Source organism: Gigantopelta aegis, chromosome 10 (assembly GCF_016097555.1).
Source record: "Gigantopelta aegis isolate Gae_Host chromosome 10, Gae_host_genome, whole genome shotgun sequence".
Lineage (NCBI taxonomy): Eukaryota > Metazoa > Mollusca > Gastropoda > Neomphalida > Peltospiridae > Gigantopelta > Gigantopelta aegis.
Window position 1 is genome coordinate 38,230,070 of NC_054708.1, and position 14,244 is coordinate 38,244,313.

At 37.6% G+C, this 14,244-nt stretch overlaps 1 protein-coding gene across 1 annotated transcript in view; it reads left to right on the top strand.

Annotated features, from left to right (window-relative positions):
- LOC121382989 (SUN domain-containing ossification factor-like) overlaps positions 1 to 14,244 on the top strand; it is a 103,489-nt gene that overhangs the window by 42,819 nt on the left and 46,426 nt on the right. Inside the window, exons 5-9 of the mRNA XM_041512708.1 lie at positions 199 to 581; positions 9,881 to 10,052; positions 10,344 to 10,451; positions 10,760 to 10,921; positions 12,956 to 13,032. Of these exons, the coding sequence (XP_041368642.1) occupies positions 199 to 581; positions 9,881 to 10,052; positions 10,344 to 10,451; positions 10,760 to 10,921; positions 12,956 to 13,032 (902 nt within the window). The remainder of the gene's footprint in view (positions 1 to 198; positions 582 to 9,880; positions 10,053 to 10,343; positions 10,452 to 10,759; positions 10,922 to 12,955; positions 13,033 to 14,244) is intronic.

The following is a 14,244-nucleotide window of genomic DNA, read 5'->3' on the forward strand; positions in this document are numbered from 1 at the left end:
TTACAAATAAAAATGGTAGGTTGGGCATACAAGTACTGACATTTTGGTTTTTAACATTTATTATCAAATGGTTATTGTCAAGACCATGTAAGATGATAAGTATCTGTGTTTAAACTACACAGAGCCAGCTCTCAAGTAGAAAATGTGTGCTATGTTTGTAATATCTTGTCTATCTATATCAACATTGTTTTCTGATAGTTCTGAGAGTCATGTATTGCCACCAGACATCTCTCAAGAAGGTTTACATGTCAATCCTGATGACAGGAGTTCATCGAGTAAACCAGATCTGGTGTCTGACAAACCTGCATCTACTAGAACAGAAGAAAGCCATGTTCCTGAGGCCCAACTGGACACTTCACACACAGATGCTGGGAATCCGGATAAACCAGCTGATGAGCTTTCACAAGCCTCATCTAAGGCACCTACTGGTACTGGGGACCAAACTCGGGCAGCACCTAATCCAGGTGAAGAACGAACAATTGACAATAGCATTAATAATGAGGATCAAATCGTGGAAGAGTTTCCATCTTATTCGGAATGGAAACAGAAAGAACTGGAAAAGCAAAAAACTCAACAGAAAAGTATGTGACTAATTTAATTTCTGCAAGGATTTCATTTATTCTGAACTAGTGTAAAATACATAGTCCAGCATTATATATCATTCTAAGCCTTGTGGTTAACATTTTACAAAATTATATGTAAAAGAATATTTTCTTGTGTATGTGTCGGTAAAGCATTTGCCTGAAGTGCTTGCATCATAAGATCAAACCACCTCAGTGGACTCATTCTCTGATTGTCTTTTTGTAGTGTTTTTTTTGTCCCAACCAGTGCACCCATGACTGGTATATCAAAAGTAGTGGTTTGTGCTGTCTGTGGGAAAGTGCATATGAAAGATACCTTGCTGCTGATGGAAAAATGTAGCAGATATCCTCACAAGACTACAAGTAAAAACAGTACCTAATGTTTGCTTATGTCAATAAGTCAATGTGCTTTAATGGTGGTGTACACAAAACAACTAACTTTTAACTGTCAAAGGCATTTCTTAAAGAGACTGTCCTGAGTTTTCTGCCATTGTAACAGTTTACGACAACAGAGCCATTCTTTGACAACTAGAATTACATATTAAAGATATCTTCTTGTTTAGAATATCAGTGTCTGTATAAATCAGATGTTTGTTGTCATCCTAATAGCACTTTTTGGAAATAAGGTCACAGAAATTTAGTCCAGCCTGAACAGGTAATGTGCTTCACTCGAGCGAACAAGCTTAATTTGGATACATGCACAATGTTTCATGATAATGATAAAATTACAGCATATGATGTCCAGTGAGGTAAAATTACAGCAAATGATGTCCAGTGAGGTAACATTACAGCAAATGATGTCCAGTAAGGTAAAATTACAGCAAATGATTTTCAATGAGGTAAAATTACAGCAAATGATGTCCAGTGAGGTAAAATTACAGCAAATGATATCCAGTGAGGTAAAATTACAGCAAATGATGTCCAGTGAGGTAAAATTACAGCAAATGAGGTAAAATTACAGCAAATAATGTCCAGTGAGGTAAAATTACAGCAAATGATGTCCAATGAAGTAAAATACAGCAAATGATCAATGAGGTAAAATTACAGCAAAATGATGTTCAATGAGGTAAAATTACAGTAAATGATGTCCATGGCAGTGAGGTAAAATTACAGCAAATGAGGTAAAATTACAGAAAATTATGTCCAGTGAGGTAAAATTACAGCAAATGATGTCCAGTGAGGTAAAATTACAGCAAATGAGGTAAAATTACAGCATATGATGTCCAATGAAGTAAAATTACAGCAAATGATGTCCAATGAGGTAACATTACAGCAAATGATGTCCAGTGAGGTAACATTACAGCAAATGATGTCCAGTGAGGTAACATTACAGCAAATGATGTCCAATGAAGTAAAATTACAGCAAATGATGTCCAATGAAGTAAAATTACAGCAAATGATGTCCAATGAGGTAACATTACAGCAAATGATGTCCAGTGAGGTAAAATTGCAGCAAATGATGTCCAATGAAGTAAAATACAGCAAATGATGTCCAGTGAGGTAAAATTGCAGCAAATGATATCCAGTGAGGTAAAATTACAGCAAATGATCAATGAGGTGAAATTACAGCAAAATGATGTCCAATGAGGTAAAATTACAGTAAATGTTTTACTGCAGTGAGGTAAAATTGCAGCAAATGATGTCCAATGAAGTAAAATACAGCAAATGATGTCCAGTGAGGTAAAATTACAGCAAATGATATCCAGTGAGGTAAAATTACAGCAAATGATGTCCAATGAGGTAAAATTACAGCAAATGATGTCCAATGAAGTAAAATACAGCAAATGATATCCAGTGAGGTAAAATTGCAGCAAATGATGTCCAGTGAGGTAAAATTACAGCAAATGATGTCCAATGAGGTAAAATTACAGCAAATGATGTCCAGTGAGGTAAAATTGCAGCAAATGATGTCCAATGAAGTAAAATACAGCAAATGATGTCCAGTGAGGTAAAATTACAGCAAATGATCAATGAGGTGAAATTACAGCAAATGATGTCCAATGAGGTAAAATTACAGCAAATGATGTCCAGTGAGGTAAAATTGCAGCAAATGATGTCCAATGAAGTAAAATACAGCAAATGATATCCAGTGAGGTAAAATTGCAGCAAATGATGTCCAGTGAGGTAAAATTACAGCAAATGATGTCCAATGAGGTAAAATTACAGCAAATGATGTCCAATGAGGTAAAATTACAGCAAATGATGTCCAGTGAGGTAAAATTGCAGCAAATGATGTCCAATGAAGTAAAATACAGCAAATGATGTCCAGTGAGGTAAAATTACAGCAAATGATGTCCAATGAAGTAAAATACAGCAAATGATGTCCAATGAAGTAAAATACAGCAAATGATGTCCAGTGAGGTAAAATTACAGCAAATGATGTCCAATGAGGTAAAATTACAGCAAATGATGTCCAGTGAGGTAAAATTACAGCAAATGATGTCCAGTGAGGTAAAATTACAGCAAATGATGTCCAGTGAGATAAAATTACAGCAAATGATGTCCAGTGAGGTAAAATTGCAGCAAATGATATCCAGTGAGGTAAAATTACAGCAAATAATGTCCAGTGAGGTAAAATTACAGCAAATGATGTCCAATGAGGTAAAATTAAAGCAAATGATGTCCAATGAGGTAAAATTACAGCAAATGATGTCCAATGAGCAAATCAATTCACGAAAATCTTAAAGAACAAACACATTAGCTGATTCAGAAGTATATGGAACTGTATGGAAAACAGTCCGTAATTTTTTTTTTTTAAATGTATGCCCCACCTTGTTCTGCTCTTGACTCAATTGTTGGTAATGTTAGAGGCTGTGCCCAGGATAGAAATGTCTAAACCTTAAATGGATATGGACATGCATATACAACTTGAGTTATGATGACGGTTGTATAAATCACGACCCTGTGTAGTGCCTGTAGCAAAACCTGAATATCACAATAAGTTGGGGTTGGCTAGCTGGCTGGGTATAAACCTTTTATTATAATCTTGTTTCCTTATATATTTATTATATTTATTGTCATATGCCGGTCCTGTGTGACAACTGTTCTATGATCGCTTTTATCAAACGTTTAAATGATAATATCACAGTAAGTTGTGGGTACCAGTCAATAATTTTGTATATACAAAAAAATATATTACGAAGTAAAATGAAAAGTGACTTCTGCAAAAATTAGCACACAACTGACACTGCAAACACATTGGATGTACAAGCACTGGCATTCTAAACGAAAATGTATGTAATATGTAGCTTTGTTAGTAACAAACATCTTACAATGGCTGTGTTCTCAGGATACAGACCACTATTTCTGCATTGATTTCATGGTAAAGCTTTTTTTTTAAATTTCAGTTGGTTTAAACAAAATGAATTCTGACATCAGACATGTTTAATAGTTTTTTTCTCCATTTATAAATATATTGCTTTCTTCCTGTGTGTTTTTCTATCCAGCAGTGCGTGTGTGTGTGTGTGTGTGTGTGTGTGTGTGTGTGTGTGCGTGTGCGCGTGTGTGCATTGGTGTGTGTGTGCATTGGTATGCAATTGTGTTGTTGACATAAAATGAATGCTAAATTTGATTTATGTATGTAACTGTCAACTGATATGATTTATTTAATAATATATGGTTTGAATTATTAAAGTGCTGTTCCAGATATATGATGTATTGAGCTATATCAATCAACATATTATTTAATATGATTAGAAAATTTAAAAAAATAATTTTTTAAAATTATATACCAGTATATTTTCGATTTAAAAATATTCCCCAGAAAAACAGAACCAGCTAAATTTGTTTCGGGAATTTTCTTAAGATTTGTTCTGTGACGTCACGAAGGGAACTTCTTTCGATAGCCAGTGCCATTCCTTCTTTTGTGTTTATTATGGTTAAACGGCGTATTGTTGGCAGCTGTAGCAATACAAAAGACGATAAATTTAGTCTTCACGCATTTCCTAGTAATGTTGCTGTGAGAAATCTATATGTGAATTTCATTAAAACAGCATGGAAAGACTAGACAGGAAGAAAATGCCTGAGACCATTGCGAAACGTCGACAGCATTGGACACTTTATAGTCCATCCTACAGAGAATGCCTTTTTCATACTATGGAATTTAATTCTACAAGTTATTTATTTCTGAGCCGATTGATTTTTAAATTGCACACAAAAATTGTATTTTTTTGTTATTTCCAGACACTTACTTTTCTTGTTACGTCAAACAAAACTGAAATATATATAGCAAAAAACAATTTTTTAATAGAATGACTATTGAATTGAGGACGAGTTCCACTTTTTGCTAAAATGTACAGCCAGAAAAATGTTAGCATTATGCATGCCATGTGTTATGGCATTTAAAAAAGATGCCGTACCAACAATTTTTCTGCGCCACAAACAAGTGATAACACGCTGACACCATCCACACCGAAACCACAGGTACCCCCAAACAGAAACCCCTAATACAAATACTGTAATTACATATATTATATAACGTTACTATATATAACATATCTGACATTATTGTTTGGGGATACCTAGAATTGCATATCATCAACGTCCCAAACTGCATTATGCTTCCAACTCTAAACAGTTTGTTTTATTATGCATGGTTCGTGCAATCAACATCCGAATTGTTGTCGTTTGTCATTTGTGAGGGTTTTTTTAATAATTCGAGAACATTTTCAGTAACAGTAAAGTTCAGACAAGTAAGTATCTATAGCCTAGTCCATCCCATCCTACAAAAATGTTTTTTTTGTAAATACTTTCAGTTTGGTTTGACATAAGAAGAAAAGTAAAACTGTTTTGGAAATAACAAAAAAATACTATTTTTGTTTGCAACTTAGAAAAAAAGGCGTTCCCAGTGAGACAGAATATAAATACATTAAATTAATTTTACTATACCTTCCCACAGAGAACACCTTTTTAATACTGTGGAATTTACTACAAGTTATTTATTTCTGAGCCAATTGTTTTTTATAGATATATATATATATATATACATGTATATCTATATATATGTGTATATATATATGTGTGTGTATATATATATATATATATATACTCTTCAAAAAAAGAAACGCAAAAGGGTACAAATGGGTTATAACTCCGATTTTATGTTTCCTACCGGTTCATGCTTTGTGAATATAAGGTCATTGCATGTCCCAAACACATTCCCACGGTTACATTCGATGAAACGCAGCTACTGTACAATAAAGTTTCCACGCAGCCACGTGCAAACCATGTCACCACTGCACGTGCGTTGTCTGCACGTGCAACATGAACACCGACAGTATAAAAGTGCAGGGTGTTCGCTTGCCTGGCCTCTGTATCTGGCAGACAGTTGACAATCCAGGACATGCCACGTCTCAGTGAACCGCAGAGAAACAATGCCATCGGCCGACTAGACGCAGGCGAATCCAGAACGGCCGTTGCCAGGGCATTCCATGTGTTCCCAAGCACCATCTCCAGTCTGTGGGACCGTTACCAGCAACATGGATCAACACGTGACCTCCCTAGATCCGGTTGACCACGGGTCACTACCCCCGGGCAGGACCGCTACATCCGGGTACGCCACCTTCGGGAACGATTGACTACTGCCACCTCCACAGCCGCAGCAATACCAGGTTTGCGCAGGATATCCGACCAGACCGTACGGAACCGCCTACGTGAGGTAGGAATTCGTGCCAGACGTCCAGTTCGAGGTGTCATCTTAACACCACAACACCGTCGACTCCGACTGCAGTGGTGCCAGATTCATCGACAATGGCCTCAACTGCGATGGAGACAGGTGTGGTTCAGTGACGAGTCCCGATTTCTGCTCCGACGTCATGATGGAAGATGTCGCGTGTATAGGTGTCGTGGTGAACGTTATGCGGCAAACTGCGTGCAGGAAGTGGACAGATTCGGCGGGGGTAGTGTCATGGTGTGGGCAGCCATCTCACACACTGGCAGAACTGACCTGGTCCACGTGCAGGGCAACCTGAATGCACAGGGCTACATTGACCAGATCCTCCGGCCACACATCGTTCCAGTTATGGCCAACGCCAACGCAGTGTTCCAACATGACAACGCCAGGCCTCACACAGCACGTCTCACAACGGCTTTCCTACAGAACAACAACATTAATGTCCTTCCTTGGCCATCGATATCACCGGATTTGAACCCAATTGAGAATCTATGGGACGAGTTGGACCGACGCCTCTGACAGCGACAACCACAGCCCCAGACCCTGCCCGAGCTGGCAGCAGCCTTGCAGGCCGAGTGGGCCACCATCCCCCGGGACGTCATCCGTACTCTGGTTGCTTCAATGGGCAGGCGGTGCCAGGCAGTTGTCAACACACGCGGAGACCACACCCGGTATTGACTCCAGATGACCTTGACCTTGGTGGTGTGTCCTATCACTTACTCACAATGGACTAGAGTGAATTGTGAACAATCCTGCAACATTTGGTAATTATCGGACTCACCATTCAATAATTAAATCAATTCTCCAAATGTTACGACAATGTGGTTTTGCGTTTCTTCTTTTGAAGAGTATATATATATATATACATATATATATATATACACACATACACACACACACACACACACACACACACACACATCTATATAGATGTAGATGTATATGTACATATAAATGTATATGTACATGTACATGTACATATAAATGTGTATATATATATATATATATATATGTATATACACAATGTGTATATATATATATATATATATATATATATATATATATACTAGCGGAAAAAAGTAACTGTGTATGGTTATCATGTTGATAAAAACATAATTTCAAGACATAAAACGATGAAACGATCAGATAGCATGGTTAATAGGCAAATCTGCAAAACTGCAATTCATTTAAAATGTCACAGCATCCGTCATTTCATTGGTATTGGGGATGAAAGACACGGGGGTAAAAAACCAGTTCACAAAGTTAATAGCGCGTATGGCCACGGTTTGCGTCGATGCAGGCCTGGTACCGTCGCCTCATAGAGCCTACCAAATTGTTGAAGAATGCTAGGGGAATGCCGTTCCAGATCTGGACTAACCCAGCGCTGCCAACGTCACCGGCTGGTTAGGCAGCGCACGTACACGACGTTGCATCTCATCCCAGACGTGCTCGATTGGTGCAAGATCGGGTGAGACTGCAGGCCACTGCAACACATCGGTATTCTGCTGAGCTAGAAATCCCTTACCACCCGGGCGACGTGAGGTCTAGCGTTGTCTTGCTGAAGCGTGATGTGACGTTGCTGTCCTTGCACAAATGGGATGACGTGAGCCTAGATAATGTCGTCACAGTAGCCTACGGCATTCAAATTGCCATCGATGACCACAATAGGTGTTCGTCCAGTTGACGTGTTACCACCCCAAACCATGACACTGCCTCCGCCAAAAGCACGTCGCTCCACAATACAGGCGTCACTAAAACGTTCTCTAACACGACGATAGACTATTGAACGGCCGTCGCTGCTGTCTAAGTGAAACCTGGACTCGTCCGTAAACAGAATACCCGCCCAGTCTCGGCGATTAAAGCGCAAGTGTCTTTTACACCAAGCCAGACGTGCTACACGATGGCGTCTTAGCAAAACTGAACGGACAGCCGGACGCCGCGGACGGATACGCCGTTCACGTAATCGATTCCGTACAGTTCTGGGGCTGATGGCACGCAATCCAGGAATGGTCCGTGCTGTCAGACTTTCCGTTTGGAAGTGATTCCTGAGGTGCACGAGTCGGGTATGATTGTCCTGCTGTCGTGACGTCACGCGTGGACGACCTGCACGTGGTCGGTCTCTGACATTACCAAATTGTTGAAAACGTCTCGACAAAGCCTGAATAGTGTTTATGTTGACACCAAATTGCGTAGCAACAGCGCAATGGAGCATTTCAGCCTGGATCATACCAATTGCGCGAAGGCGGTCATTTACATTTAGCCTGGGCATTGCTCTACGACCACTTTCAACCGAAAAAACCTGCTTTTCTGTTCCACCGGTTGCCAAACAATGACCCGACAGTAGCAAAGTCGACAAAAGCTGGAGCAGTAAAATGTTGGGCGGAAAAAGCTTGAAAAACAGACCAATGTCCAAGAAGCGAAACGGCACGTGCCAATACGGAATTGACCCCGCGATTGTGTGGCGGTGCGTTCACTGGTCAACTGTGCAAAACATCAGGCTAAAATATTGAGCCGTGTTAATTTTATCTGATGTTTTAAGTTACACTGTTACTTTTTTCCGCTAGTATATATATATATATATAGATATAGATATAGATATATATATATATATATATATATATATATATATATATATATATATACAGACATACAGACATACAGACACAGACAGACACAGACACAGACACAGACACAGATACAGACACAGACAGACACAGACACAGACACAGACACAGACACAGACACAGACACAGACACAGACACAGACACATACACATACACAGACACATATATATATATATACTACATACATACATACATATACATACATACATGTATGTATTTATTTATTTATTTATTTATTTATTTGAAATACTTATATGTTTGCCATCTTGTCAAAATATATGTATAAATGTTGTCAAAATATATGTATAAATGTATTATGTACCTCATATCATGATATGCCATGGTTTACGGCCTGAGAGTAAATAAAGTTCAGTTCAATCAAAAGTCCACTTGACTAGTAGAATACAAGTGTTATTTATCATCTTTTCTACTAATTCACAAGTACTAGAACATACAGTGCAGAAAAATAATTTGCACAAAAAGCTAAAGAACAAAACAAGAATAAAACTTGCAATTCAGTGGTAAACTGTCTCCCACATCCACGACCATTTTCATCATCATCTGTCAGGCCGGCGGTTCTTTGGATGACGTTCCAGGTTCAAACTGATACGGCATTATTTGTTGTGTTGCATAAATATTAGTCATCATTACACGATTCATCATCGAAAGAAGAATCGTATAATAATTGAGCCTGGCAGTCGCTGTCGGTCCCACTTTCGCTTGCGCTGCGAGTCATCTTGTGGTAGACTTCTGTGAAGCGAATTCCCTTCATGACGTCACAGCTATTTACAGGCAAATGTTTTTACCGAGAATTTTACTCGGTCGTTTCCAGCAGTGTTCTACGGGAGTGATTTTTAAAAAAAATTATGGGGCATTTTCATAATTATTGATTTACATATCAGTGTAAAATATCATTGCAATGAATTAAGAAGGCTCTTAATTGTGGAATTTGAAATTTTAGTGTATGGTCTGGCACAGCACTTTAAGATATTTATTTTTATAGCAGTCATTCCACCAACAGCATCTGTTATCAAACCAAAGCTCAGAGTTGATTATGCTTCAAAAAACTGTGGTGCTAAGATCATTGCTACAAATCCAGAAGCTGAGAATGTGCAAGGTGTTTTATCATCTAGCAGAGATGAATACATAATTAACCCCTGCAGTGCCAAGAAATGGTAAGCAGCTTCAGCATACTCAGAACAGTAAGCTAAAATAAAGTGACTTCAACCAGTTAATACTAACTTTAGATGTGTGTCAACAAAATAACCTGTAATTCAGGTGTTGTTAATGGTAACAGTATGGTTGTAAAGTTAATTCAGAAACATACATGTATATCTTGACATGACAATAACATCCAGTTTTAGACTGCCATATTGAGGGTATGATGATGTAAGACCTGACAAGTTACTAGAGATGGTATTTGTGTGTATTCTGGTTTAAAACTGATATGTTTAACATCTATCCAGGTTTGTCTTGGAGCTATGTGAGCCGGTACAAGTGAAGTCGGTAGAGATTGCCAGTCTGGAGTTGTTCTCATCTCAGCCACGTGCCTTCACCGTTCTAGTTAGTGACAGGTCAGTGACACGATCATCTTCTTACTCTAAACCACTGATCCACAGATTCCCTTGGTATAAAATTGTGTATAGTCATACAGAAAGGATGAAACAGATATTTGTCATTATGCTTCTCTTTATCCATTGTTGCATAACTGCTTGGGGAAAGACCTCTTCTTTATTAATGTGTAAGATCTATAATTATAGTGGTTACGGTTTGTAACCTATTTAGTGCTATTTAATGTTATTAAGATAATTGAACATACTTATCAGAAGGTGCCTACTCTGATGGGAGTTTATTATCATTGTGTTACTTTTGGTTCTCTCAGAAACCCTGCAAAGGAATGGCGACAAGTTGGCAGTTTTGAGGCAACGGAGGACAAGTCAGCTCAGTGGTTTGCAGTCAATGATGAACAGTTTGTCAAATTTATTAAGGTGGAGTTGCTCAATCACTACGGCAATGAACACTTTTGCCCAGTTACCTTGTTCAGGTCAGTTGGGACAAATTATCATAATTGCTAAAAAAAATGGCATTTTGTAAATAGTGTCTATAAATAGAACTTTATATATGTGTTAATTAAATAATTGAATTATACAGACTATCAGTTACCATGATATAATTTCAAATGACCACAATTTCTATTGCCTTCTGGACTGTTATACCAGTGAGCATGCATGGATGTCAATACCGTATTGTTCCTATTTGTAGCGCCCCCTCTAATATAAGCGCCCCCTATGATCACGAGAAATGTATCATGAAGCGGTACCCGTAAAATAGTAAAACTGGCTTACCTGACTGCCGACTTGCAATGATTATAATCGGTAAAAAAATTAAATCCAAACAGGTGAAGCACTACAACACTAGTATGGGCGAACAGTATGTCACACATGTCGTTTATCAAATGTATGTCGTTGTTATCTCTACGCAGAATGAACGCACGACACTCCGTTAACGCTGTTCAAAACCGGAAGTACAAACATACCGGTAGGTATTTACACCGACACCGTAACACCGTTTAAAAAACGGGTAAATGATAACTTTAACTAAACTGCAAACTGGAGTCAAATGTCAACAATTTAACTTTAACTAAACTTAAAACTGGAGTCCAAATGACAATAATTTGTGTACACAGTGACAATCGAAACGTGTCAGTTACAAACTACCAGCCAGAGCTATTGTAGTCTGTGCTGTCTGACTGATGATCCTCGTCGTCTGTGGAATCATTGTCGGATAGAACAGCTTCCAGTAACTGTTCGTCCATTTCCACATCTTCAGGGGAAAACCCGTCAAATTGGTCGTCACCATCGTCATCATCGTTAATGCAAGGGTGATTGCCGCCCATGCTTCTTTCACCCATCATAGCAATAACTCCGCAGGCCCTATATGTCTACGTGCACAGTACCATGTATTTCGATAAATCAGCTAACGATGTACGGTACGCTACGTCATTTCAACAAGAAAACGTCACTGGTGGAGTGACTCGGCGGCAAAGCTTTTGATGTCTCAGCGAGCCAGACGCATTGACAGTTTGATACGAGGATTTTTCACACGTATTACGAAACGTGTTCTAGTACTCTAATTAGCGTGCCCCCTTTGTGTTTTGCATCGCGCCTGGGCGCTTCAAATAGAAACAATACGGTATGTATATTAATACATATTTAGCCCAGTGGCTAAAATGATCAATCATTAACTTTTTAGGAAAGCATGAAACTGGGCACAGTTAGTCTGTCGCCTAGTGAGGTCAATTTAACAGAAATCTCAAAATATCTCCCCATCCCCCAATGGTCATGATTTTAAATTTCAAAATATAATATTATGGTTCCAAAGTCTACACCCATATATTAATGAGCTATGCATCGGCTTGTGCATATAAAACAGCAGGTCGAATGTTTACCATTATTTATACATTTTTAAGCAACATAGAACCATTGTTCCAAAGACTATACACCTATTTTAGGGACTTACAAATCTACTGGTGCATATAAAGAATTAGATAATATGTCTTCCATATTGGAGTTAAAGATGGCCACCATATGTAATATTATTTTAATGAATATCTCGAAATATAAGCCAGATACAAATGCTGCTTCAAAGACTTTAACCATATTTTTGTGTCAAAATTACTGATACATGTACATTTAAAATGTAGGTCTTATGTGAGCCAAATTGCTATTTAGTTCTTTTACAGGAAATAAATGTCTATTCATGAATTCATCACAAACAAACTGGACATTTGGAAGTGTAAACCATGTCCCTGCCAGATTTTTCATTGACTACTAGCTTTATGTACAAATACCAGCAGTTACCTCTAATTCAAGCACCCTCAATATAGGGTGCATTTTTGCATTAATAGATCAACTTAAATTCCAAATTTCACGTCTGTAAATTAATTTCTGACCGAGTATCTATTTACAGTTTTCAAGTACCTTTAAACTAAAGTAGGTCTGCTTGCTACTAAAATGTGTTTTTTTGCATTACTACCAGACACATTTCAGTGATGAAGTGAAGAAATGTTTACTTTCAGAGTATTTGGCATTCCCATGGATGACGATGATGATGACCATGAACAAGCAGAGTCTGCTAACATTGATATTGTTAAAGGTATAGAGCAACGTTTTAACCATGAACAAGCAGAGTCAGCTAACATTGATATTGTTGAAGGTATAGAGCAACATTTTTACCATGAACAAGCAGTCTGCTAACATTGATATTGTTGAAGGTATAGAGCAACATTTTTACCATGAACAAGCAGTCTGCTAACATTGATATTGTTGAAGGTATAGAGCAACATTTTTACCATGAACAAGCAGTCTGCTAACATTGATATTGTTAAAGGTATAGAGCAACATTTTTACCATGAACAAGCAGTCTGCAAACATTGATATTGTTGAAGGTATAGAGCAACATTTTTACCATGAACAAGCAGTCTGCAAACATTGATATTGTTAAAGGTATAGAGCAACATTTTTACCATGAACAAGCAGTCTGTTAACATTAATGTTGTTAAAGGCATAGAGCACTGTTTTTACCATGAACAAGCAGTTTGCTAACATTGATATTATTAAAGGTATAGAGCAACGTTTTAGCATGAACAAGCAGTCTGCTTACATTGATATTATTAAAGGTATGGAGCAACGTTTTACCATGAACAAGCAGTCTGCTAGCATTAATGTTGTTAAAGGCATAGAGCACTGTTTTTACCATGAACAAGCAGTTTGCTAACATTGATATTATTAAAGGTATAGAGCAACGTTTTAGCATGAACAAGCAATCTGCTTACATTGATAAATGTCAAATTTATAGAGCAATGTTTTTACCATGATGTAGCCATCTTTTTACCATGAACAAGTAGTTTGCACAAATTGATATTGTCAAAGGTACTGATACATCTGAAAATTGTAACCAGCAACACACAGGCTTTTTCCAACTGTATTTTATCAACTTATTACTTATTGCAACATGAGTATAGCCATGGTAGCAAATAGTCTAAACATTCAGAATTCTTTAAATTTTAATTATTCTAATAGTAATTTTATAATTCGTGATATTTCAACCATATTGAGGTATTAAAGCAAGATTTACAAAAACAAGGAAACTAAATGTTAATCAAAATGTGCTGTGTTCTTAACTAGTAATTGAATATAGAGTGAAACGTGTATGAGAAACACAATATTCATGTACATTTATATGCACTTTTACTATCTGAAGCATCAATCAATTTGTTTTGTTATACATGTATATAGCAATCATCTACTAAACCAGGTAAAAAGTTTCATCATAACCAAATTCAAAACAAATAATACAACAACAAAA